The sequence below is a fragment of the Globicephala melas genome, chromosome 16 (genome assembly GCF_963455315.2).
Source record: "Globicephala melas chromosome 16, mGloMel1.2, whole genome shotgun sequence".
Lineage (NCBI taxonomy): Eukaryota > Metazoa > Chordata > Mammalia > Artiodactyla > Delphinidae > Globicephala > Globicephala melas.
The window spans coordinates 36,706,902-36,734,519 of record NC_083329.1 but is presented as its reverse complement, the minus strand read 5'-3'; the positions used below and the strand labels follow the sequence as shown (position 1 = coordinate 36,734,519).

General features: G+C 38.9%; 1 protein-coding gene across 2 annotated transcripts; it reads left to right on the top strand.

Moving 5' to 3' along the window:
* On the top strand, window positions 1–26,724 carry FAS (Fas cell surface death receptor). 2 transcript variants are annotated; one of them, XM_060286229.1, is made up of 10 exons: window positions 1–152; window positions 12,486–12,648; window positions 18,820–18,957; window positions 20,015–20,123; window positions 21,849–21,907; window positions 22,052–22,138; window positions 23,340–23,401; window positions 24,456–24,480; window positions 25,214–25,379; window positions 25,684–26,724. In XM_060286229.1, coding segments are annotated over exons 1-10 (840 nt in total). In that variant the 5' UTR covers window positions 1–122; the 3' UTR covers window positions 25,685–26,724. The 2 variants fall into 2 exon arrangements, with proteins under 2 accessions (XP_060142212.1, XP_030720880.1); XM_030865020.3 differs by lacking the exon at window positions 25,684–26,724 and having other exon boundaries at window positions 25,214–25,654.
* Window positions 26,725–27,618: the final 894 nt, after the last annotated feature.

Sequence of the window (27,618 nt, the reverse complement as noted above, 5' to 3'; positions counted from 1 at the left end):
CTCTCTCAGGCTGGCTGGAGCGCGGGGAGGGGCCCGGCGGGGCTGGCACTTCTCACGGGGTGTGTGACCCGCTCGGGTGCCAGTTGGAGAGGCTCCTTCACTTTGGCGATTGCTCCACAGCCATGTCCGAGATCTGGGTTCTCTGGCCACTGGTGAGTGTTTTCCTGCCCGGGCGGGAGCCTCTCCCAGCTCGGCCACTGGGCGGGCGCTGGACTAGCTCCGGGGGCGTCAGGGGGACGCGCGCGTGGGCGGCGGGCTTGTCCGGCCTCTGACAGGCTGGCTCACCAGGGCTGCCAGGACTTTCCCTGAGGGCGGGATCTCAGGAAACCGGGGAACTCGTTTTTCTTGGGGCTGGATATAGAGCGGTAAGCCCGCGGGGCAGGCGGAACAGCTCCGGGTGCTCCCCGGGGACGCTGTTCGCGGCCCAGAGAGGGGTGGGCGCGGGGGGCAGGCCGGGGCGTGCGAGATTTGAGTGTCGCTGGAGGGACCGGAGACTGGAGGGGATCTTCTGGACAAGTCCTTACAAGTCATGCCGAAGCACCGCTGCTGTGCTGGTGGATGTGCGCGCCGCGGGGCGGTGAGAACCTGCACTCCCTGCACTGGTAATACAGGTTTTCCGGCAGTTCCCAACTTTAGGGAATAAATCAGCCCCGAGGCGGTGGTTAAACCTGAGGCTTTGGACTGCACCGTTTCTTTCTTGAAAAAGTTATCTTGGGGCTGAATGCGCCTTAAGAGACTTGTTTACCTTCTTATCGCTACACAGAAAAAGAAACTGTTTTGTTTCCCTTCCGGTAATCCCTCTCCTTAAGACCGTGAGTCACTATCTCAGGTTTGGTCTTTTTTTTTTTTTTTTTTTTTTTAAATTTTCTTCTCTCCATTTTCTTTCTTGTTATCTTTCATTGCTTGCTGAACTCCGGGGCGGTAGGGAACCTGGGCCTCACTGCTCAGGCGGTGGTACCTCCTGCCACCGCGCACGCGCTGGGGAGCCTGTACTTGGCCTAGAAGCCTAAGCAGCGGCCACCTCTTTTGGAGAGTCCCTGCCTCAGCAATGCCAGCGTGGTGATGGCTGATCGAAGACACTGGGCCTCCAGAGGTTCATGTGAGTTCCGAATTCTCTGAAAGCCAACGGATTCTTACTTTGTTGGTCCCCATCAAAGTGCCAGGCACTGTGATCAGAATGTCTACGAATGTGATCTCAGTTCATTCGCAGCTGCGCAGGAAGGAAGATGTCCTCATCTCCATTTTACAGATGGCGAAATGGGGTTCAGAAAGCTTAAGTAATTAGACCGAGTCCAAACAGTAAGCGGCAGGGCGGGGATTTAATTTAGATCCAGTTCCAAAGCCCGGGCGGTTCGTTGATTGCACCTGATGTCCAGATGACAAGAGTTGAAAGGAAGAAAGCACTGATGTCTGGAACAATCTTATGACTGGAAAAAAAAAAATTTCCCTGATCCTTTCAGAAATAATGTACAATATTTGGGCTCCTTTAGGAATTTTCTTCGAGAAAATTTAGGATTCAAAATTGAGAAACCATTTATACAACCTCAGATCACACTCTTCTCTTCCTTATCATTAACCACTGCCTTATTGCAGTGTTAGTTGCTTTGACAGTCTCTTAGCTCTTGGAACAACAATACTAATAAGTGTAGCAAAATTATCAAGGCCCAGAGCTATGCTTAACTTTTATACTATAGCATCTTTACCAGAGGTGCATGTTTAAAGCACCAAGGAAACTGCTTTTCTGAAAGAATGCACACACATTCATACACACACATATATGCATGTATATATACATACACATTTATTTATATATACATGTTATAATATCTATAATATCTATTAAACATAATTTGCTTATTACTGTTATATATGATATGTGGCCTAAGAAATTAACATTTATCAAATAAAATTTATCAATACAGAGGTGTAAAAAGAAAAAATCTGACATAACCCTATCACCTAGATAATCATTGTTTGCATTTTGTAGTATATCCTCTATTTCTCTTTTCTAATATGACTCTTAAATTTAGCTACACGGAATGCTGCCCTGCCCCCATCACTGGCACACTATCACGCCTCTATTCTTAAAGAAGTTTCCACACCATTATTTCACCTTGTGTGTCTCTAGAAAATGCTTGCTTTTATGACTTCGCACTTAGTAGGGCTTTATTTACTAGTGTGCAAATAAATTAAATGGGGGCTCGAGTGCTAATTACATGGAACGCAGAAGCAAGTTTGGTTTAATCATGTCAGTGGGCTGGAAGTGGATGGGAGGGAGCGGCCATATTTTCTCTTTTCCTCTTTCTTCCTCTAGTCCTCTTGTGTCTAGCGCAATCTGTGGTCAGCAAATATCCCATCCTTTACCTCTTTGCTTCTCCTCCCTTCTTTCTTCCCTCTTGGAGTTAGTTTCCTCTCCCCTAGTTTCTGGGTGTCATTTCCATGGGACCTACGATAAGTAAGTTTGAAAGCCCCAAACAATTCACAAGTGTCTAAAGGAGACAGAAAAAGAGGCAAACTTACTTTAGAAATTTGTGTGAGAAATAGCTGTGAGGACTGCTGCTGCTTCTTTTAATAGCACATAGTCCTGATAGGCTTTGTCTTGTACTGTTTAGGTCTATGGTTAGGCAGTTACTAGATTAGCCATTTTCCTCTCCTTTATTTCTTAGAGCACTTCTCAAAATTATGGTCGAGGACAAGGAGAGGGCCGCTGAAAAAGAAGTCGGTGTATTTATAAGTAATCATACAGAAGAGTTTCAGGGACAAAATAAAGGACAGTTGTTTAGTTTATAATTTAATAATTTTTCTTAAACCAGCCTAAGAGACATGAAATAGGTTGCAATGTGTTTCTGTTTATTGTTGTTTTTAACAGGTTTTCCTTAAATCATAAAAAACTTGAAAATTCTTACGAATAAAATAAATTATGAAATGTAATTTAAAACATTAACAACCAGGATGGAAAAACAGAAATTTATAAAAGATGGCAAGATTGGAAAGGAAAAATGAAATTGATATATGGAAATCTTTGGGTCCTTCATGACTAGCTACAATTGGGTGAATGAAAAATCTTCTATTGTCTGTCTCCATAATACAATTACCACCCTTGGTGGCAAAATTAGAGTTTAATTTAGAAAAAGCAATTTTTATTCTTGCGTTGAGTTTAGAGAAGGCAAAAGGTGAAAGACAAAGAGGACTCAGGATTTGGATGTTGTCTCTAAGTAAGTTTCTTTGGGACAGTAAACAAGTAATTTACTTCTAAATAGTTCTTAGTGGTGGAAATGTCAGTAGTTCAAAGGAATCTCTCTGAAGGCTACCACAACTGCCAAGGACAGAGTAATCATTTTCTAAGAGATGATCAAAAACCTGAATAAGGAAATCCCCCACTTGAAAACCCCTAGTGAGTTAAGTGCCTTTTGGTGAATTATCTTAGGTTCCAAAAGTCCCTTAAATGAGCACATGTTTTGTAATAGGTACTAAAGACTTACTGACTTATGATGAAAAATAATAAGTAATCATGTAAAGATAATACCGTATATAGCTTATTACCAAAAAATTATTTATAGGACCATTGTAAGTACCTTAATGGATAGTATTGTATTCTTTTTGCTGTGTGTGTGTATCTATTCACAAAAGTGGGAAAACAGCATTTAACTAGCTAATAAGTCCTTTCATTTTCTGGAAGACCCTTGCTTTAAAATGAAAGAAATAAAATGAATAAATAAACAAACAAAATGAAATAAAACAATGTATCTTTAGCTTCTTATGTAGTTGGACTCCTAACACCAATTAACTATCTTCCATTCAGTCTTAAACAGGAACAAATAATTCAAAAGTACTTGCCTACTTTCATACTATTTTCTTTGAAGTGAGACTATGAGTTGTAAGGCCCAAATTAGAAAGTTGATCATTGTAAGATTGTTAACTTCACCGTCCTCAGAAGGAAATGGGCTAGTTCTCCTCTTTGATCACAGCTCCCTTTCTGATTTGGAATGAGCTTTTGTGCGACCAAACCATCCCCATCTTTGGGCAGTTAGAAACAGCAGCCATTGCTCTCTTGGACACCTGGCCCGAGATCCACTAAGTGCGGGATGATAGTGACTTTCGTATGAAATTGTACATTTTGAGTAAGGCCAATCTTGTAAGTTAGCAAATCTGACTACAGATTCAATCGTCAGATGTACTCAGCCCAGCAAGGCAAGCAAGCCTACCGCAGGTAGGTTTTGTTAAGCTGTGAACTGGGATAAACTTGGAAAATTAGAATAAACTTTGCTTCGGAGTCATTAACGTCAGTCTGTCCTACAGTCAAGTGATGCAGCATTCTGGATTTAGTCTCCTCTGTGTTCTGGGAGGCCATAAATATATAAGAGGTGAGAAACATCAACACTTTTGATTTCTGAGGTCAGAGATCTTAGAAAAAAGAGAGGGGAGACAGAGAGAGAAAATGAACTCAGAACATGTGGTGTAAGGCTCTTGCCCCTTGCTGAGGATTGAGCTATGGTTTTTAGCCATGCTCACAAAAGGATCCTTGTTCCTAATGGACTGTTTTTTCACATGGATGTCTGTGTGGATTTAGGCCTGATTTCAAAAATTGGGCTTACACTGCCCCAGGCTATGTTTTGTCTACCCTGCACAGTAGTGACACATACAGTATGTATGTGTGCAGGTATATATTTTTAATATTAGCTGCCACCACTTAAATGTTGGAAGATTTTGGTTTCTCTTGAAAACTGGAAGATCTGGACCCACATGCCACCTGACCCCCACTCCCCTGGATCAAATGGCTGCCCCTTTGGTCCACGTGCACCTCTCCATTTGACCAGCCCCTCCTACACTTTGTTGTCTGTTCCACCTGGATGCTCTACTCCTGTGATAGCCCTGGGACCCCTCTGGGCATTTAAGGACTCTAGGGTTCTAGTTTAGGACTTGGTAGTCCTCCCATCACCCATTTCCTCCACCAAAGATGACTTCTTTTCTTTTCGGGCTTATTTTTAGAAGGGTCATTATTTCTCCATGAAAAGTCAAATTCTGATTTGCAAGTGCAGAGCACAGATGCTGTTACTCTGTAACACTCTTATCTTCTCACATGTAAATGTAGTCGCCTGCTAACCTCAAATTGTGCTTCCTCCAGTTGGTCTTCAGCTGGGAGGAGCATCAAAATAACCACCAGGGTTATTAAATATTAAGTAACAGAACATAATCATAAGGAGACCCCATTCTCAGAGATCCAGATTCTTTAGGTCTGTGTTGGGACCTAAGCATTTTTTAAATTTTTAATCCATCACTACATGATTCTAATGTCTTTCAGGGTTTTGAAAATGATTTTTCTAACTCTAGCACTAAACTCAAAATCTAATCCCAGATGAAATTCTCTGGGTTTCCTCATTTTGTTTTATTTATGGCTTGATTCAGTCAGGGGTCTAACCAGTCATGTACTCCCACTGCCTCAGCTATCTCTCTCCTGGTCTTCCCAAGAAACTAGCCTTAAGAAAGAATGAAAACATTACTGGAATAAGATTACCTTGTGTAATTTTATTTACTCATTTTGAAAAAAGTAAGAACGAATGGGATCTTCACTTATCTCTTTAATATAGAAAATTTTCTTTTATTTGTTTTTATTTCAGTTTTTCAATAATTCACCTACTACAAAATGTCATTACTATTTCCTTACCCTTTACACAAATATATTCGAGGTGCATTATACAATCGGAAATGGTGAACTATTAATGGTCTTTTTAGAATTCCTTTTTCCTAAAGTATTGATAAGTAATTAAAAGGCTAAAGAGCGAATGACCAGAACTAGCCTGTTGTTCTAGTTGTGTCCTGGACAGTAGGGGATAGTGAGATTTCAACCCCCTAGTGGGGCCTGTAAGACTGGGAAGAAGTTCAGGTTCCTAGGGGCCCCTGATGATTCCGGTTCTGAAGACTGTTTGCCATCTCTTGTCTATTTAGTTCAGTGATAGTTCAAGATGGGAAATCCTAGTGCTCAGCTATGAGGAGTTCCCAAGTGTGTATGCACCACTGACCTCCCTCAAATCCAGAATCTGAGGGAATTAAGAGATGGTGGTTTGGGCCTGTATTCATTTCCCGTGGCTGCCGTAACACAGCACCACAGACTGGGTGGCTTAAACAACAGAAATTTCTTTTCTCTCAGTTCTGGAGGCTAGAAGGAGCCTAGACTCTGAGGCAATGATCTCTTCCTCGCCTCTCTCCTTGGCTTGTCGATGGCCCTGTGTCTTCACGTCATCTTCCCCTTGTCTGTGCCTGCGTCCAAGTTTCTTCTTATAGGGACACCAGTCATATCGGATTAAGGTGCACCCAAGGACCTCATTTTAACTAATTTCCTCTTTAAAGACCCTATCTCCAAACATGGTGACATTCTGGGCTACTTGGGGTTAGGACTTCACCATAGGAATATGGATGTGAGGGAGATACAGTTCAGCCCATAGGAGTCTGAATCTCTTGAGCTAGCTGTGTGACATGGACCAGTCACCCCACCACCAGTTTGGGGCATAGCTTCTCCTATAAGGTGAAGGGCTTGGGTCATCTCTAAAACTCTTCACCATGATTACTGGAGAGCTTCTAGTCAGCTTGAATATCTATAATCAGCCTGAAGTGTGTGCTCAGTATTGAAAAATCTCGCTGACTGTTCCAGAGATGTCTACTTATTCTTGCTGCCATTTTTCACCACCAGACACCTTTTTTTTTTTTTTTTTGCCTCTGCTTTTTAAAATTCTTTTCCTGTTTGCTTTGAACTTCACTAAGAACAGAAAAAAAGGTGATTTTTTAAACTTCCTTTTCAAACCCTAGCTCATCTCTTAGGGCCAATTGCCGCACTGCTTCTTTGAAGTAATGCTAATGGGATTCTCAGTTTCTTCCAGTAGTTTGTTTAATTCAGTCACTGCAATGTTACTCTATTTGTAATTGCCATGTTAAATCTTGGGTGTTTATGATTCCTGGGAAAGTGTGGAGAGCTTGTCAAAGTGAAGTGATATACCTCAAGGGTGGCCATCAGTTTCTGGGTCTGGCCATTCCTGCTCCATTCCTGCTTTGTTTCTTCTACGTAGTAACCAGGTTGACTATGAAAAGTGATTCATCACTGCTGCAGATAATTAATAAAAATCCAGCTGTTCTTTCAGTTTCTCATCATCTGATACAAGGGACAAAGTCTCACGTCACCCTGTTTCTGAGAGTTTCAAATGGAGCAAATGCAAAGATTGGAGGATAGGAAGACTTCTGATTCCTATTTGTGCATTGCAGATCCCCACCCCTGCAAGGGACTCACAGTGGGTGTGATGGCACTCAGGCTGGAGGAAGGGAAACCTAAACTCCCCTTCCTTTCAAGCTGCAGACCAGGGCTGGGAAGTTTCACCTTCCCTGCCAGCCAGAACCGCAACCTGGACAGTCCTGCTACAGTTTTCCCAGACTAGAGGGCAGGGGACTGACTTCTGGGTTCCAGGAAGTTCCCGCCAGACTGCCTCCACCTTCAACATGCATTTGCTTTGAAGGTTCATTGTATAATTAACACACAGGCGTCTTGCGAACAATTGTCTGAAAACAAATTGAGTTGTTTGTGTGCCTACGTGGAGAAAGCAACTAGGAAAGTAATTTGTAAACCTGAAACAGCCCAGAGGTGTTTGGGCCAGAGTTGTCGAGTCCTCCCTTGGCCAGTCCTAACTGTGGGTTATTGGACGAGTCATTTCATATACTCTGTGCTCAGCTTCCTCGGCTATAAAATAAGGCCGTAATAATTCCTCATGTGTAGATTTACTGCAATGACCATGAGGTGATGTGTGTGAATGAACTTTGTAAAAAGCTAGGCAAATGTCTAGGGTTTGGTTTCCTGACTTAACATTTTCACAAACAATTCAGAAGGAGAGAGAGAAGCAAATTTTCTGATTTGCAGAAAGTATTAAAATCCTGTAGATAATGAAAGATGCAAGGAGATCCATTTTTAAAATCTATATTGAAGCTGAGCAGATGCTCATGTGGTCCCTTTCTGCTTTGACGTTCCAGGATGCTACGAGATTGCAGCGTCTATGGTTATGATTGGCTGTATGATCCCACTGTGGCTTCAGTGGTCAACATGTTAATTACCAGTGTGATTCAGGAGACATTTACCTTTAACTCTCTTAATAGCTAGCTGCTAATATGCTGTTGCTGAGGTCCTCAGGTATGTCCCCATTTGGGCTAAGCCAAGTTCCTCTAGGTGTGACCTGCCTGGAAAGCCCTTCCCAGCTAGTCATCCACTTGCAACAAGTCACTGCCCAAATGTCTTCTTATTCTGTGGCCTTCCCAGACCACTCTTCCTAAAACATCACTACCTCACCCTTCAAACTCTCCATGCCCCCAAGCTTGCTTTATTCCTTTAAATAGCACTTATTCCTCCTTGACATATTTCTTTGTTTCTTTATCATTTCCCTCCACACGATGCTTAATATTATGTGTCGACATGACTGGACCATGGCACCCAGATATTTGCTCAAACATTATTCTGGATGTTTCTGGGACAGTTTTGCTTGTTTTTTTGTTTTGGTTGATTTGTACATTTAAATTGGTAAGCTTTGAGTAAGTTAGATACCCTCTGTAAGTGAGTGGGCCTCATTCAGTCAGTTGAATGCCTTAATAGAATGAAGACTGAGATTCCCTAAGGAAGAAGGAGTTCTGCCAGACTGCCTTTGGACTTGAGCTGCAGCTCTTCCCTGACTCCTCAGCATGCTGGCCTACCCCATCAGCAGAATTTGGACTTGGCAAGCCTTTACAGTTGTGTGAGCCAATTCCTTAAAATAAATCAATCTCTCTCTCTTCACACACACACACACACACACACACACACACACACACACACACACACGTGTGTGCGCACACACACAAGCATTATTGGTCCTGTTTCTCTCAAGAACCCTGACTAATACAGTACACTTCATTTACATATAAACTCTATGAGAGCTAAGTCTTTATCTGTTTACTGCTCTGTTCTTGGATGTCTGTCTAGCACATAGTAGGTACTCAACAAAGTATTTACTCATTTAAGTAATTGATTAATGTGTTAGCTAATATTATTCCCAGCGGAATATAAAATTGAGGTCTCTCTGACTTTTGAATCTTTGTCATGATGGAAATTTTAAATTAATTGTATTCCTTTTTTTTCCATTTGGTTATCATTTGCCTTAGTTTATCCACTTTTCACATCTTTGATTTAACTGATTTTCTGGCCTTTTCAGCTTTTTTGAAAAAAAATTTTTTTGAGCATTCTGATCACTTAGTTCTTTGTGGGTTTCCTGCCTTGTCACAGTCAAAAACACCCCAGTTTCTGCCTGGAAAGTTTGGGTTAAATCTTTGCATACTACAAACTTGAGCTAATGCAAAAACTTAAAAAAACACAAGCTGTGTGGAACACTGCTTACATAATATCTTGTAAGAGTTAGAACATGCTCTTTAGACCCATTTTTCTTTTTTTATCCTCGACATAATTCTTTGATGCTGAACTACGTAGGAAATGTTTCCAGAAATTCAGCTCTGTGAAGCAGGTGTGATCAAATATGAGATGAGTTTGGCACTGGTATCTGCTCCATGGCCAGTGATGTTTATGTCTTTCACTGTTCTACTCCAAGATTCACATTTCTCAAATTCTGAATGTATTTTTGAACAGTGGGTTTTGATTTCCAGTCAAAAACTTCAAAACTAAAGCAAAATTAGAAAGTACATTTCTCTTAGACATCTCCAGAACGTTTAGTATATGCACAGTTTTTTTTAGAAATAACACTAAGGTAACAATTCATAAATGTTACATTACATAAATGTTAAGCACTCTCTGAGTGCTTGATCATTTAAACCAGGAATTGTGGACCTGCTTGTAATATTGTCACATGACTGCTGGATGAAATTAGCTTACCAAGGAAAGGATGGGACCTATAGCTGTAGGGGACACACACACACACATCCACACACTATTGGGTATCAACTTTGAGCACCTTTGACTTGTCAATTTTGGCTACCCAATTTTGACTCAGATCTCTTTGAGTTTAAATCTGTGTCATTTTCTTCAGTTTCTGGTGAGAAACCAGAATTGAAAGAGAAGGAGAGCAAGTAACATCTCACTGTTAAGTCCCTCTTCCCAGCAACAGAGGTGGCTGATAACAGAAAGGAGTTGTGTCTACTCAGTTTGGTTGCCTAGATTCTGTTTTCCATTATCTCTTGCAAAAAGGACTTACTGATTTCTTCTAGCTACAGAGATTTTTACATTTGTTTGAGAATTTTCATGTGCTGGCAATGTCTGGAATGTTACATGGTTAGTATATTTAATTTCTGACTGTCAAATAGAACAAAGTTTGTTATAGAATAAGGGTCCTAAAAGGTGAATGACTTTCATTTGAACGCCCTTCCCATCTTAGCAGTTAACCCTTTGGTGTGATTTCAATCACGTTATTATTTCCTAAAGGGCCCAATTCAGTTACTGTTCATTAGCTATTGATGCTCTGATCTGGAAGAGGGACTAATATTAACAGGATGACAGGATGACCTTCTGTAGAAAAGGTAAGAAGCGGGGAACTGTCATCTTGAAAAGAGAAATTGATACTAATAAATACTTTTTGTTCAAAGCTGCTTTAGAAGCAGATCATAGATTCAAATGTGTTTTAAAAAGTAAGAGTCATGCAAATATAACATTAAAAATCCCCCAATGATTAATACATTACAAATAATATGCCCATGTGCAAATCTGCTTTTGGAAACTTAACATTCATTTTCGATTATAATCAATGTTACTTGTCTCTGTGTTCACAGAACCTGGCACATAGAAGGTGCTAGTGAAATGTCTGTTGGGTTAAAAAGGCAGTGGTTTGATAGTGAAGCCAGTACATTTAGGCATAATTCCTCTGATCTGTTTACCATTTCCAATTATTCTTTACATAGAATTGTTCATATAGAGAAAGTAAGCTGTATTTTATGGTGAGTTGGGTGTAGGGGAAAAAACACTGTAATAAGAGTGAGGAGACTCAGACAAGTCCTAGCTCTCTACCTTTTGCTCATGAGTGACCCTGGATAAGTCAGGTATTTTCTTGATATTTTGGTGTGATATTCCCTCCTGGAGTCTGGATGTTAGAAATGTATTTTTCAATACATCAATACATCCATCCCAGGAGGAAAAGATGGCAACCGCATCTCCTTCATCCCTCCTTCCTTGGAGGTCCCATGGTATCTTGTGACTTAGAAGGGATGCAGGCTTTGGTGACAAAGGGGGAAGGGCTAAAAGGGAAGATGTGGGGACTCCTGTGGCAGTGATTTATACGTGAAGAATATTTAGTTCCCTTGACCCAGAAGATGCCATAAAGTAGAAGGAAAAAAGTATACCATGAAAACTATGAAAAATGACCTTGAGGGAAAAATCCTCAGAACCAGTAGTTTAAAATTTTTTGATGCTTAGCAATGAATTTACATATTCCACATAAGATGAAAAATTATGTGTATTTGTGTTTAGAGAGACAAACAATAAATGTTTAGGAAACCTGAGAAAGGAATCAAACAGACATTACCTCCAAATGTTTCCATACATTTTAGAGGCTCATTTTTCTAAGGAGCTCAAGCCTAACTAAGATGAATTTGACACAGTGTCACTTGGACCTATGGGTTTTGTCTCCAGAAAAAAGGAACAAATAATAAAGATTGGTTCTCTATTAAGAGAAGTTCATTTTTCCTGAATAAAAGTGAAGAAAATCCTGTTGGATTTATTGTATGGTTAGATAACCAGGAAGGAGTTCATCAAAACAGCAATTCTATTGCTATATATAAAAAAGGAAGAAACAGAACATGCTGTAAGCTAAGTACCAGGATTGGGAGAAATTATCACTTTTTATCCTCACAATAACCCTTCAAGACAGAAAATACTGTTGTCACTTACAGATCAGGAAACTGAGGATCAGTGAGGCCCTTTAACTTGCCCAAAGTCAGTGTTGGCAGCAGAGCTGGGATTCAAACCACAGTCGTTTTGAAATTTCATGTTTTTTCCTACTCTGCTATGTTGTCCCTCACTGGAACTTAATAATAATACTGCTTACCAGCCACCTATTTATTATGTGTGAGGAATTGTGCTAAGAACTTGAAGTGCATTATTTTATTTAATCATCACAGCAAACCTATGAAGAAGAGATTATGTCCACCTTATAGATAACAAAACAGAGACGTGGAGAATTTAAGTGACTTTCCCCTCAATCATAGGGCTGCTAAGTGGGAGCCGTGACTTTTGAGCCCAGAGCTGTGCCTCCTACCATCCGTGATGCCGTTTCTCGGGTAGTTTGGAGAACCCAAGATCTGGACTGTCATGCAATTGATCTGCTCCTTTTTTGGAGATGAGTCAGTGGAAGGATGGAACCCACGTTGATTTTGCCTGTGCATGGCAAATAAAATACAGCCATTTGGGGCGACTTACACCTGTTTACCAAGTTGCTTAGTTCAGAAGTCAGTAAAATTCTCTTCATGTTTTTCATTTACAGATATTTACCTCCATTGCTGGACCATTGTCTAAAGGTGATAATTCCCATGTGGCTGATAGCAACTCTGAGATGCTGAAATTGAGTAAGACTATTACTAAAAGGGAGAGCTGCGGTGAAGGCCTGTATCGTGAGCACGAATTTTGTTGTCAGCCGTGTCCTCCTGGTATGTTATACAAAAAAAATCTAGCGATCAGAATGAAAATCAGGGTGAGGAGTAGCATATAATAATAATGAAGAGAGTGTTTTTATAGTGTTTAGTTCTCCTGCATTATGGCCTGACTGGGAAGGAAAAAAAATATGACATTATTTTCCGAAGACCAGCTTATGTCATCTTTATCACACTGGTTTGATGTGAGAATAAGTAAATATAATTTATAAATGACATGTACCTCAGAAATGAGAGGATTTATTTATTTAGCTCCATTTTTCAATAGCAAAAGCAGACTAATTTGTGGATATTAAAACTTAGCACATCAGACTGGTGAGAATATATCATAATAATTGTGGAGCTCTGAAAGCAAGGGACTTCTATCCTTAAGAGATGTCTCAACACTTCCCTTCGATCAGAAAGTCTCTGAGAAAGCTGTTTGTCCTAGCACTGAAGCCTGCAAAATACATTTGCATTTTACAACCAAATAACTAGATAAGCTAGGAAAGCAATGGAGAAAAACCAACCATTTTTTAAAATCAGTATTTTTGAAATGAAAACCAATTTCAGATTGGAAATCCTTCAAACAGTAGCAAATTGGAAGCTAAGCAAAATGCAATTGGGCAGACTTTTTTTCAACATGGAGTAGAGTTGACTACTATTTTATACAGATATGGATCTCCCAGTTGCATTGTGAAGGAAAACAGGAAGATAAAGGAAAACAACACATGGGCATATGCGATAGATTAATAGAACCATAAAGGACGGTGGTAAGTTTCATGTTTGGCTCTCCAGGCCTCCAGCACTCTAGCTGCTAAACAGGCACGGGCCCTGTTTATAAAAAGATTCTAACAGTCCATCTTGGCCTTCTCTCCAGGTTTTAATAACCCTTATGGAAAATCTCTGATAATCTAACCCATTTACATTTAAGCATATTCACATTTACTCTTTTCCAAATGAGAATGAAGAATGGCTTTCTGGCTTTTTTGTAACTTGCTAAACACCATCTATTTTTCCTGTGAATTGAGACCTTTACTCCTATTTTTAAAACCTAAAATGCAAATTAAAATGAAGATAATAAGCTTTGAATATCAAACTGTTAAGGACTTTGTTTGCTTTTTGTTTGTTTGTTTTGCTTTGTTTTATTTTCGTTTTAGAAGTGATCTCAGTCCTGGTGAGTTTGCTTGTGAGATAACTCTCATATGTCATTCTTGGAATGTAAATTGTTAAAAAAACCTTTTAAGAAGGAAATTTGGATATGTGGATCAAAACTTTGAAAATACACTGATACAGTAATAGGTTTATAGAAAAATGTCTTAAGAAAATAGTCAAAAATAAAAGAAAATATTGTATGCATGACATTTCACTATGATACCCAATGATGTAAGATTAAGTAAATTTTGGAGTATTCAAAGACTGGAATATTATGTATCAATCAAAGTCATGTTTTCTGATATATTTCTGATATAAGCCTCAATGTATATAAATTCCCTTAAGAGATTTCTAACTGATCCGCTGGCTGGATTAACTGATTCTCTCTGCTCCGTCTCTAAAAGATCCTGGATGGTGTCCAATATATACTAAACACTCTTTCTACTTCTATTCCTTTTTTTTTTAATTTTAAGCTTATCAGTATTCAGATTGCTTCCAAATTTGTTTATGCTCATTGGTGTTGTGATATTAATATGTAATTTAATTAAATATTACATAAACCAATATATGAATACACAGAAAAAACAGATTTTATTTCTATGAAAATTATTTTGAATGCTTTGGAGAATTTCAGTAAAGTCGGGTTACTAAAAAAAATGTTAATGTATTAGGTGGAGGCAAAATACATGGAAAAATCACAAAAATGTTAACGCCTTTCATACAGATTATTGGTGTCTTTAAGTTTTCTTTCCATCAAAGAGAAAGGAAGAAAGAAAAGAAAGAAGGAGGAGAAAAGAAAGAAAGAAAGGGAGAAAGGAAATCAGGGACTTCCCTGGTAGTCGAGTGGTTAAGAATCTGCCTTCCAATGCAGAGGACTCGGGTTTGATCCCTGGTCGGGAAAATAAAATCCCACATGCCACGGGGCAACTAAGCCCCCATGCCGCAACTACGGAGCCCACGCATCTCAACTAGAGAGCCCGTGTGCTGCAAACTACAGAGCCTGTGCACTGCAACAAAGATCCCATGTGCTGCAACTAAGACCCAACGCAGCCAAAGATAAATAGATAAATAAAATAAAGATGAAGTCAGATTTTGCCCCCAAAAAAGAAAAAGGAAATCATAGGCGATGCATTTTGGATGTGACTTAAGTGAGAAAGACTGTAGAATTCTAATAACTTGTTTCTACATCACAAGAGTGGCAAATAATTATATAGTTATATTTTATAAATTGAAATATTGACAGTATTTTTTTCAATGATCCCTTATGTGAACTGACATTTTTAATCAAAAAAGTCCTCATCACATCACCATATCCAATAAGAAGGATTCTATGGTACACTGCATACATTTTATATATATATATATATATATATATATATATATATATATATACACACATACACATACACACATATATATGCACACACACACATATACTCACATGTATATATGTGTGTGTTTATATGCATAGGAATGCACCAAAATGAAAACAGTATCTCAGAGTGGTTGATGTATAGGTGCTTTTTACACTTTCCTAAATTTTCCAAATTTTCTACAATGAGCATATGTACTATTATACTCAGAAACAAATATATTTTAAAATATTATTTTCAAGAAAACAACTACTTTTTAAATATTTTGATAAATTTAGGTTGTATACATTGGAAAAAAGAAAGAACTTGTGATATTGTATCCCTGTCATGCTCTAGGCCTTGTGCCAGGCACATTCTGCAAGGTAATTCATTAAAGAGGCCAATTCATTTAGAAAGCAGTATAATTCCACTGACAAGCAATTAAAGTTGTACTTTGGCTTGGTTTTCTTAAACATACTGCTGCAGTATACAGTACCCTTATGGGTATACAGTACCCTTATGCACTGTATTTAAATTTGGTTCTGAGTTTCCACAATGTATTTTTTTTTTCTATTGACCTATCATTGCCTTTGTTTACTAAAATATTGTATATGTTTAAATTTCATAATTTGTTTATGTAGTATTTTGTTTTATCAAAAAGAATGCTATGAAATCATTAAGAAAGTCATGTTCCTAGGAGAGGCAGCTTACATTATTTTTGCTGTTCATGCACATACAGCAGATGAAACTTTAGACTTAAACTGCACACCAGCTCTGGGAAACATCCTGACATCCTGGAAGGTATTACTGGACACTTCTGCTAACATCCCATTGGCTGGGACTTAGTCACATGGCCATGCAAAGGAGGCTGGGAGATGTAGTCTTGACTCAGGGCAGCCATGTCCCCTGGTAAATATCCTATTCCTATGGGAGAAGGGAAAATGGATATTGGGTGACAATCAGGGATCTCTGCCACATTGACTAATCCTTTTCAAAGTCCTAAATTAGGGAAAACGTAAAGACATTGTAATGTGCTGAACTGTGTACTAATCACCATTTGCAGTTAGGTTTTTGGCATCCAGAGTGGGCATACCAAGTAAATAATTCCTCCATAGAGTGATCCCAGGAAGGCAAATGGGGAAGCTTTGACTTCAGAGAGAGAGTTATGGGACAGTGTTAAAAAGGAAAAGGCAAAGCAAGTGAAGAAGCATGTCCCAGGGCACACATTCTCCAGTGCAGCAGACAAGCCATGGGGACTGTGAGATGAAGGCAGAGAAACAGGACAGAGCCCCTGACTTCAGGGAGCTTCCAGTCTTGGATTGTAAACTCCTACACTTTACCAGATGTGGTAACACTTCAAAAGTTTTGTCTTAGTTTGTAACATGGTAGCTGAAATCTTTACCAAGCAGATATTGAATAATGTTTAATAGCTCAAGTTCTGGCATCAGTCCCTGCTTTCAAATCCTCCATCTGACGCTTAGAGGATGACCAACATATTTTGGTTTGCCTGAGACGTCCCCAATTTTAGCACTAAAAGTCCCACATCCTGGGCAAACAGGGATGGTTGGTCCTCCTAGCTATTAACAAGCTTCATGTCCTTTGGCAAGTTACTTGACATCTTTGAGTCTGGTTCTTTAACTGTAAAATGGACATAATAATAGTTCTGACCTTTTATGATTATTGTGAACATTAAATGGAAATGTGTTAATAGTGTTTAGCAGAGTCCTTGGCTTAATAAGTGTTAATATTATCATTTATTATTACCATTATAAGAATTGTTATGGATCTGACGGGTGCACATACATTTTACTTGCATTCTTCTGGATGGAAACTACATGCTGTACTGGAATAAGTGAAACTGAGTATTTGTGTTGGTTTTATAACATATTGCTCATGAATGGCAAGGAGCTACTGTTACTGAGGAATTTTCTTTTCAAATTCAATCTAGATCTCCAGTGTTCCTTCTTTCACCTTCTCTGTATACTAATCTTTTTTGTTGTTGTTCTACTAATCTTTTTTTGTTGTTGTCATGGGATCTAAAATGAGAATATTTTCTGAACAATCATGTAAAGTAATTGTCTGAAATGTTACAATAAATTTTCTTTTAAAAGACAAAAAAAAAGAATGCTATGAGGTTGTTAAGAAAGTCATGTACCTGGGGAAAGAGCATAAATTATTTTTGCTGTACATGCAAGGGGGGCAGATTAGATTTTGCCTATTCTTTTAAATTAGTTATAACATAATAATTACAGTCACTAGTCAGGCTTTTCTCTTAGATTTCCCTTTATATTTTCTATCTCTTTCATCTTCATTCTCTATTCACTTGCCCTAAACTAGCTTTCCCCACAGCACTTATCACCACTTGCCGTCTTGTATTTATTTGTTCATTGCCTGCTTCTGCCTTGACAATGTGAAGCCTTTGGAGACCAGGCTTTGTCTTATTTCCTGCAGTATCTCCAGCTCCCAGAAAGTGCCTGGCACACAATAGGTATTTAATAAACGCTTCTTAAATAAATGAATTTTCCAGAAGGCATTGTTGTATAATGCTTACTAATAGAAATCCAATGACTCATTTTATTTTTAAAGTAAATAAAAGTAAATGCGAATATGATTTAAACTTTTGCGTATTAAGATAGCAAACCTGGTAATAAATTTTGTTGTAAATACGTTCATGCCTGCACATCATAACATATTCTGTCCCTTAACGGCAAAGGAATAGAAAGAAAGGGGAGTGAAAAGGGAACTGTGAGCAATTACTAGGCAGGTCCTGTGCAGTAATGTTAGCCATGCAAGAGAAGTATGATTATCTCCATCATAGGCATGAGGAAGTTAGGCTTAGAGAGATTAAGCACTTATTTTTGTTTGTTTTCTTTTGTTTTATTTGGCTGTGTTGGGTCTTAGTTGAGGCACGTGGGATCTTTTGTTGCAGTGCACTGACTTCTCTCTAGTTGTGGCACATGGGCTCAGTAGTTGCAGCACAAGGGCTCTGTAGTTGCGGCATGCAGGCTCTCTAGTTGTAGTGCTCAGGCTCAGTAGTTGTGGCACGCAGGCTTAGTTGCCCTACTGCATGTGGGATCTTAGTTCCCTGACCAGGGATCGAACCTGCATCCCCTGCATTGGAAGGTGGATTCTCAACCACTGGATCACCAGGGAAGTCCCAGATTAAGCACTTTGTTAAAGATATTGTTGCTAATAAATATTTGACCAAAGTCTTTAGAACTTCAAATGTTCTCTTCCTTAAACAATACTGTCCTTGTCAGGATTTGTGGACTTTGGAAAGTAAAATAAGTCAGAGAAACAAGAATTAACTAGGTAACCTCAGTGGCCAGTGGCAGTCATCTCTACCATGAATATATACCTAGCAACCTTCTTTTCTCCTCCCCCCAAAGTTGGTAAAGGCGTCTCTTCTAGTGCTTTTTTGATGATTCTAACCTCTGTTTTATATGCTCCTATTTTTAATCATCCTACTTCTGTAGGCATATTCCTTAGTGACTCTTTTAGCTTTTGTCTTGGGAGAAATTCTGTCTCTTGCCACGATTTTTACAACTTTCTCCCCTACTATATTTATATTTCATTAGCTTAGCCCCTCCACTCCTGTTTTATTATCATCCCTTCAGACTTCCCTTGCTGTTGCCTGACTACCTTGCATTTAAACACTTGCTCCATTTTTTTTCTTGGGCAGGCAAACGGAAAAGTGATGATTGCAAAATTGATGGAGGTGAACCAGAATGTGTACTCTGTGCAGAGGGGGTGGAGTACACAGACAAGAACCATCATTCTTTTAACTGCAGAAGATGTAGAGTTTGTGATGGAGAACATGGTAAGTGTCTTAATAAACAATCAAAAGGGACCAATCATGGTACTGCATGTATCACCATGTATAATACAGTCTGAAATTGGGACCTATTCTGGCACTATGTCAGCATACAGGAGGGACAGGATGGGCCTGGCTGGGGTGAAGCAGGACCAGGTACTGAGTGACATTTATGAGTCAAGTCTAGGCAATTCTCCCAGATGTAGGAGAATGACTAAACGTAAACATGGTGAACAGGGTCCATGAGCTCCAATCAAAACTGCGGGGACTTTTTTTTTCCTGCTTTGATTTATGCTTGTATAATGGCTTTTGTTCTTAGCCAGAAAGAGCTCAGACTCCTTCAGATACAAGGACAGAGGAACCCAAGAGGTGGGTGGTTTGCTCCCCCTTCTTTGGGGATCTGGTTTGTCCTGATAATTCCAATTGGGGACCTGAATTTTCATGGATATCCCAATCTATCTTGAGGGTTCAGATTAAAATAAAACGGAAGTATTCCCAGTTTTGTTAGACATCAAGAACTCTCTGGATGTAAAGCTTTTCTTCTCCCTATTTAGGCTCTAAAGCAGTGTTTCTCAACCCTAGCTGTACATTAGAATCAAACAGGAAGCTCCGAAAAATGCCAACACCTAGGTCCCGTCTCAGAGCAATAAAATCAGAATCTCTAAGTGAGGGTTTTGGCATTGGTCTGATTGAGTAGGCCTGGGTCAGGGCCTGACACTCTGCATTTCTAACAAGCTCCCAGGTGATGCTGATGTTGCTGGTCTCTAAGCCATACTTGGAGTAGCCAGGCTCTAGATGAGAAAAAGGGAGCCATTTAAGTACAGGTGGGGTTATCTAGGTTGCTGGATTGTCTGTCTACTTAAAACTCTGCTAAACGATTTCAACTCTTTCAACCTGGGGTTGCGTATTTGGCATTTAAATGCTAGTTGTGTTACTAAAGGTGTGATGGTGTGACTGCTAACAAGTGCTGGAACTCAAAAATCTATGCAGCTCCTGCCCATCCTTTTCATTGTCCATTTATAACTAGCTGCTCTAATTAATAGTCTGCGAATTGTTTTTCTAGGCCTAGAAGTGGAAAAAAACTGTACCCGGACCCAGAATACCAAGTGCAGATGTAAACCAAACTTTTTTTGTAACGTATCTCTGTGCGAACACTGTAACCCTTGTACCACGTAAGTTTTAGTCTTTCTCTGGTTAAAACACTAGGTATATCTTGAGAGAGAATGATTTCCTAAAGGGAAGCCTCCAAGCAACTAGATAACCATTTCTTCACCCAAACATCCTGTATCTAAACATTTATTGAACACCTCCTATGTGCTTGGTACTGTGCTGGCTGCTCAAGCCAACGATATGAGCAGACACGGGCCAGGCTTTGAAGGGCTAAGGCTAGAGGCAGAGAGTGTCAAGAAAAGCAGTGGTTATTGTGTTCACACCATGTGGCAAGAAGAGACTTGTACTCAGGGTGTTGAATTATATAGGAAAAGCTTTCAACTCTGCCTGGGGAGATGGGTAAAGATATGACACATGGCTTGAGTCTTGAAGGAAAGAAAGAGCCTTACCAGGTGTACACGGATGGAAGGGACATTCCAGGCAGGGGAACAGCCACTGCAAAGAGATAAAAGGAAGCTCTGGAGAACAGACGACCTGGCTGGAGTGTAGGAAAGACTGAGAAGGAGCCAGGATCAGATCGTGAAAGACCTGTCTTTCATGCTAAAAGAGCTTGGTTTTGACCCAAAGATAGAACACCTGATTATAGATTTCACTTTTCTTATGATTAATTGGGTGATTTTGAGCAAATCACTTAACCTCCCTGAGCTTCAGTTTCCTCATTCATAGATGCAGATAATATTCATTTGTCTTATCAGCCTAATTTCTGTGAAGATCAGACTGGGTAATATGTGTTGTAAAAACAGCTTTCGCTTTGTAAGATATTGTTTTGTATAAATATAAATATTTAGGATTATATTCATGTGCCTCTCCTTAAACTTGTAATTCACCTTGGGAAATTTTTAGGAGTTCACTTAGTAGACTTGAAAAGTAGGGACACAATGCCTTATGTCTCTTATTTACTAGAAAATGTTAAATTATGTGCAGTTAACCTAGACTCTCCTTTCTAGCCTAAGTGCCTGAGAGTACGGTCATGGTGACAGTGTAAGTGGGGATTGGGAGGGGAACTAATGTAGTAAAATAATGATAATGATAATAATAATTCTAAATACCTCATAATCTTGATTTAATTTTCTGTTCACAGTAACCCTTTGAGGCAAGTAATATTATCTCCTTGTTATTGATGAGAAAACAGGCTCATGGTGGTTAACTGACTTGCCCAAGCTCACCTAGTTAAGTAATAGGCAGAGCCAGGTTATAGTTCAGACAATTTGTCAGTGTTTGGCTGTCTGAAGAAAATCCCACAGGAACCTCTTGAGTGCTGTAATCACCACTTGATGCTAAAATGGGTAACCTTTAAGGACCACCTAGGTAGACTCCCTAAGCAGCAGCCTGGGCAGTAGCTATTGTCTGTCCATTTTATTGTTCTATGGGACAGTTTGGAAATTGCTTTTGGAAATTTATGATTTTAAGAGCACAGTTTATGACCAAATTAAACTTTATTTTTGTGTCTATTTCATCCTTTTTCTTCTATGTTGATGTTTTAATACCTTCTTTTACCTCAAGGCATTTTAAACCATAGTCATTCTTTGGGATATTTTTCATCTAAACAACCAGATTATGTTATGAATTTGCACCAGTGTAGATGCTAATTTAGAAATATTTGAGGGAATATGTTTGCCCAAAATGCAGAAATGAATAAAATGGCCCTGGATTTATAGTGTGTCATTGAAAACGATCAAGGAATCAGTCCACCAGGCTTTCTGAATTCCCTCTGTATTTTTTTCTAGGTGTGAACATGGAATCATTGAGAAATGCACACCGACCAGCAACACCAAATGCAGAGAGGGTAATTATTTCTTTTTATGATCATATTCTCCTTTCTTCCACCCCCACTGTAAAATATGAAGAAAAGCCAATCCAAAACTTTTGATTCTTTGAGAGTACTTCGTTTTAATCTTAAAAATTGCTTACTTTCATTTACCATGTCCAGTGTTCCAATCTACAGGATCCAGATCTAACTTACTCAGTTTATTGCTCCTCCTGATCCTCATTCCAATATCTGCAGGAATATACTGGGGTAAGTTCTTACTTTGTTCAAACTGTAGATTGAAGTAACTTGGGAAGTAGTTGTTCACAAGAATTCCCTCCTGTCTCCTACCTACCAGGAGAAAGAAAGCTCCTACCCGGTAGGCATCTCTGGTATGGTGTTAAAATTCCTGTTTCTAAATGCACCCCTGAGAGCTGGTAAGAACAGATGATGTTATCTCTCAGCTACTGTTTTTGAGCAACCATTCTGGGGCACTGATTGGGTGTTCCCACCCTCCCCATGAACAAGGGTATTTGTATTTAGGCAGTAGCTGAGTTGACCAAGAATCGGAAGTAGTCCTTCAGTCTACATTGAGATCATCCCATGCACAAAGAGAATTCAAGGAGCGAAGGCATTGCAGGGGACACTTGATAAATTCACCCCTGTCTGTGCCTCCTTTCTCTTGTCCAGACTCCATGCTTTTTGATTATTTCTCCACCTTAACTTAAAATACTGTGGCAATACCTTTTATGCGAGGGTTACTTAGTAAAGTCAGCACGTAAACCAAAATTGGCTGTACTTATAATTACTCTAGAAAAATCCCTTTAGATCATTCATACAACACATGGTGGTGCCAACTTTCAATAACTCTGAAACATCCAATTTTTCTTTTTCTGTTGAAACAAATCACTGTTTCTCCAGGTCAGCTGAAGATAAAGAGATTGCCTTGCCATTAGAGATTGTTTAACTAAAAATATAAACACTTAAATTGTGCTTGGAGACTTCTAGATTTCTTTCTTCCACCTCATACTGACTTCAAGGCATACACTTATTGAGTATATATATTTGAATTATTTGTGAGTGTGTGTGCTCGAGTTTTGGGGCATTGAATGCCACTTCATGGCAAACTGATGTCGACTTTCCATAGCCTATGGCTTCTGTGCCCAGCTTCAAGCCAGAGAGAGGGAGTGGTGATGGCCATACAATAAGTCAAAAGCCACCTTCAGGCTAGGCCAGTGTGTGGTAACTGGATGGCTCCATTAAGGTGTGGCATATCTCTAGACCACTTGACTCGGTGGGATGGAATTTTCAAAATCAGGATGAATCTGCCTCTATGGTGCTCGGTTGCTTTAAATTTCAATGAATGAGTTTCTCCTTTCTTCTCACACTTCTCTTAGTCTGAGAGTATATTCTCACATGCTTCCTACAAGGCTGAGACCTGAGTCTGATAGAAATTTCTTGGATCTTTCAGTGGTGAAAAGACGGCGCAGGAATAGAAAGAATGGTCACCAGAAATCTATCGCCTCAAATACTGTAAGTGTTGAAACATGCATCAGCCTTCTTAAAAAAATAGAGAAGGTAGTCCTTCAGCTTTTTACTTTTACTTTTTTAAAAACAAACATTTATGATGCCTGTGTGTGCATGGGTTAGAGGGGCATCAAAAATGAATTAAGATATGGTTCCCAGTTGATAAGAAGCTTCTATACAAATAACAAGAATTAATTCTTAGTAATAAATTCTCACACAAAGGGAGTTGAGAAAAGGATGTGGCCAAGCTTCCATGTTCCATGTTGGTATTATCCTGAAGAGAAATGCAGAGAGACATCCTTTACCAGAGCAGGGATTCCGTATCCAAGTCCAGGCACAGAGATAACACTTAAAGCCATTGTAAAGGTACAACTCAGCTCTCTCCAGACACTTGTTACCTTATCTGTCACCATATCTTTTTACAACATGGAATCAAAGCATTTCAAATAGCAAAAGAGGGAGTTCCCTGGTAGCCTAGTGGCTTTCACTGCCGTGGCCAGGATTCAATCCCTGGTCGGGGAACTGAGATCCCACAAGCCACACACAGAGCGGCCAAAAAAAAAAAAAAAACCCCACACACATATAGCAAAAGATACACTGGGGAGAGTAACCAGTTCACTTGATAAATAATGATTTTCTCATTTGGGGCCAGTGAGGCTTAGGGTTCTTTAAATCAATGTGGTACAAAATCATTTCAACTTAAACTATGTTGTCGTGTCAAAAATTAGAATAGTTACAGTAAAGAAAATTTTAGAATGATTATGGTTATTATGTCTATTTTCATGAGTCTATATAAAGAATAATCTCAGCACATTCCACAAATTACTTAGGTTCCTTGCCTCCTTAAAAAAAAAAAAAAAAAAAGCCAATATTCCTTAGTTTCTGGTTAGGCTGGAAACTTTCAGAATAAAAATTTGAATGGTGAAAGAATCCTCCTTAGTCACTTAGTCTAAATTTATACATTTAGAGTATTTTATTACGTTTAGAGTATTCTGTTACATTTAGAGTATTCTAAGTATATTTTATCTTTCTCCTTCCCTCCATTTTTTTTTCTCCCCAGGAAATGATGCCACTGAATTTCACAGGTAAAACTTTTATCATTTTATTTCATCGAGTTGGCTTCCTTAGGAGTCACAAGCTAATCTTAGAGTTAAATAATTTTGTGAATTTCAGTAACATATAGTGGGGTCTTGCCGTTTCTTGAGGTTCCAGTTCTTCCTGCTCACCAAAAAGGGTTTATTAAGCAGTTTAAATGTATAACCAATACTCAGGTAACATAAGATGCTGTATTCTGAAGGCTTAATTTCCCTTCACAAGCAGTTAGGTGTAGTATAGAGCTCCTGCCTACATTGACTCGGAGGCTAATCTGAATTGTAGACTCAGTTATTATTGGTGTATCCTAGTTCCGTAACAACATTCATGATTCTATTCTGTTCTGTTCTTCGACCTGTGAGTCAGTGATAAGATGGTCATATAAACTCTTGGCCAGCCTTTTAGATGTGTGGGTCATTGATCATCAAATCCATACGGACGTTAGAGGTGATCTTTTCCAGCCCTCTTACTTTATAGATGAGAAAAGAAGGCACAGAGATGTTACGTATCTTGCCCAGGTAATAGAGCAAATTAATGGGGACACAGGAGGAATTGGGATTAGAACTCAAGGTTGTTTCTGTCTTTGTTTTTCCCTGACTGGCTCTTTAGATCTCTAGGACTTACCCATATTCTTAAGTACTGTAAGAGGAGAAATAAACATGGTTTTCAGAAGTGGGAATTTTGTTTAGAAAAACAAATTTTCAGAGACTATTCTGTATTTTTCAGACATTGACTTGGGAAAACATATCATTAGTATTGCTGAACAAATGAAAATAACTGAAGTTAAAGAATTCGTTCGGAAGAATGGTATGGAGGAAACTAAAATAGATGAGATCAAGCACGACAATCTCCAAGATACAGCTGAACAGAAAGTCCAACTGCTCCGTAATTGGTATCAAAGTCATGGGAAGAAAGATGCTTATTGCACTTTGATTAAAAGTCTCAGAAAAGCCAAACTTCATGCCCTTGCAGAGAAAATTCAAGATATAGTCCAGAAGGACATTACTAGTGAACATGAAAATGCAGACTTGCAAAATGAAAATGAAAGCTTGGCTTAAAGTGAAAAACAACTAACTCAGTTCTAAGAATATACTAAAGAAAGATTAATGTTCGAATAAGTTCTGGGTAGCTGCAAGCTATAAATATTGCTTGGCTTTTTTTTTTTACTGGGTGTGTTTTCTTTTTTCATTTATTAGATTTGTAGAGCTAATATGTTTACAGGCGTTGAGCATCTCATGGTTCTGCCTTCAAGGATGTTTAAAATCTAGCTGGGAAGACAGACACAGTTAAGAGTAAATACAGGGGCATGTCAAGTGCGCAAAAAAGAACGTATGCAAAGGACAAAAGATTTCAGATCATGTTCAAGTATCTAACATATGATTCTGTAAGTATGAATGTAATTAACATATGTAAATACAAATGCCTATCCACAGGCTGACCTCATTCCATAAATCAGTAGATGTGATCTTTTGTTGTCCTGTCACAATCAACTGGCTCTAAATGACCTCCCCAGCTCCACTGATAATTCTAGAGATTTTACCATATTTGTAAATTTTGTTTAGTTTTGAGAGGAGCGTACTCAGGGAAAACTTACACATACATCTGAATGTAGAATATAATAAAGTTCTACCTCAAAGGTCTTTGCACAGATTATTGGCATTTCATGGTGAAATATTTCAATTTTGAATTCACATAGAAAATGCAGACTCAGTTATAATGCTTGGCTATTTTATATTTGTTTGTCACTTTGGATCAAAATAATCCACTTCTTTCTCAGGTGTCAAAACATTTTGATCAGGAAAGAATTACTAGATCATTGGCACCTCTCCATTTTCTCCTTGATGTGCGTCTTGGTGGCCTGTGCACCCCCAGACTTGGAAGGACTGCCTAAGAAACACTTAACTGATTCATGCAAAGCTGGGACTGCCCTTGGAAACACCTAGCTTAGTTTGGAGAGACTAACTGGTCTTACGGAAGGTAGCTTTGTGGCATAGCACGAACCCATGTCTACCACCAAAGCTGATAAGGTAGATTCTTATTTTGCTCCACCCGCCACAAAATGTTCAGTAACTCCCCATGTGTTCTCTCTTGATGCAAAGGCAGCTTATACAGAGCAAAAGTGAAATCATGTCAGGTTTCAGGAATTGCTCTTGTTATTTCCTGTAGCTTCTTAGACAAACAAGCCCCTTTCCCCACTACCACTTCCTTACTTTTACATTAAACACTTTCGAAAGTTTATACTAAATGTGAATGTTAATAAATACTATTAATATTTATATAGTTGTAAGCTGAAGACAGTTATAAGCTGAGACAGTACTCAGAACTACCTAAAGAGCTTCCATTGATGGAAGGTGTTTTCCTCTTATGTTTGGAAATAGAAAATATAGGTAAAACTATTTAATTAAAATCATGTTTTTGGTATCTGTGGTTATCTCTTTTTTTGGTGGGGCCTTGCTTTTTGTTTTTGTTTTTGTTTTTCCATCTATTGCTAAATGTAACCTGTTTATAAATCTTTCATCCTTCCTTTGGTCTCTTAGGAGGTATTTCCTTTTTAAAGCCCTTTAGTAGTTAAATAATTTCCTCCATAGGCTGTTACTCTCAAAAATACCCCTCTCCTAAACACATAATTAGTTATTATGTGAGGATTTACTATAACAGGATTATATATCAGGCACTGAACGTGTGGTTAAGAAAGTAAATATTTCAAAGGGTTGGTTTTACTGGTAAGAAAGCTAAATGGGGATTTAGAAATAATCCTTCCTGCATACTTTCCATTTCTGGCTACATAGTGACCACTGGACTAGCTCTCTTTTTTAAAACTTAATTTTAATAATATATTTTGTTTAACCCATCATTTCCCAAATATTATCATTTCAAATGTAAGCAGTATAAAAACTATTAATGATATAATTTACATTTTTTTTTCATAGTAAAGCCCACAAAACCTGGTTTGTATTTTATTTATACTTACAAGCACATCTCAGTTTGGACTGGTTACGGCATTGTTAGTTCAGGTCTATATCTTTGTTAGGGCAGATCTGGCAACCTTGACTCTATGGCTGGTTTAGCCCTACTACTAAAGTCCAGTACTCTCTGTGGCTTTTCAACGGGATCTCTTCACTCTGGTTGGT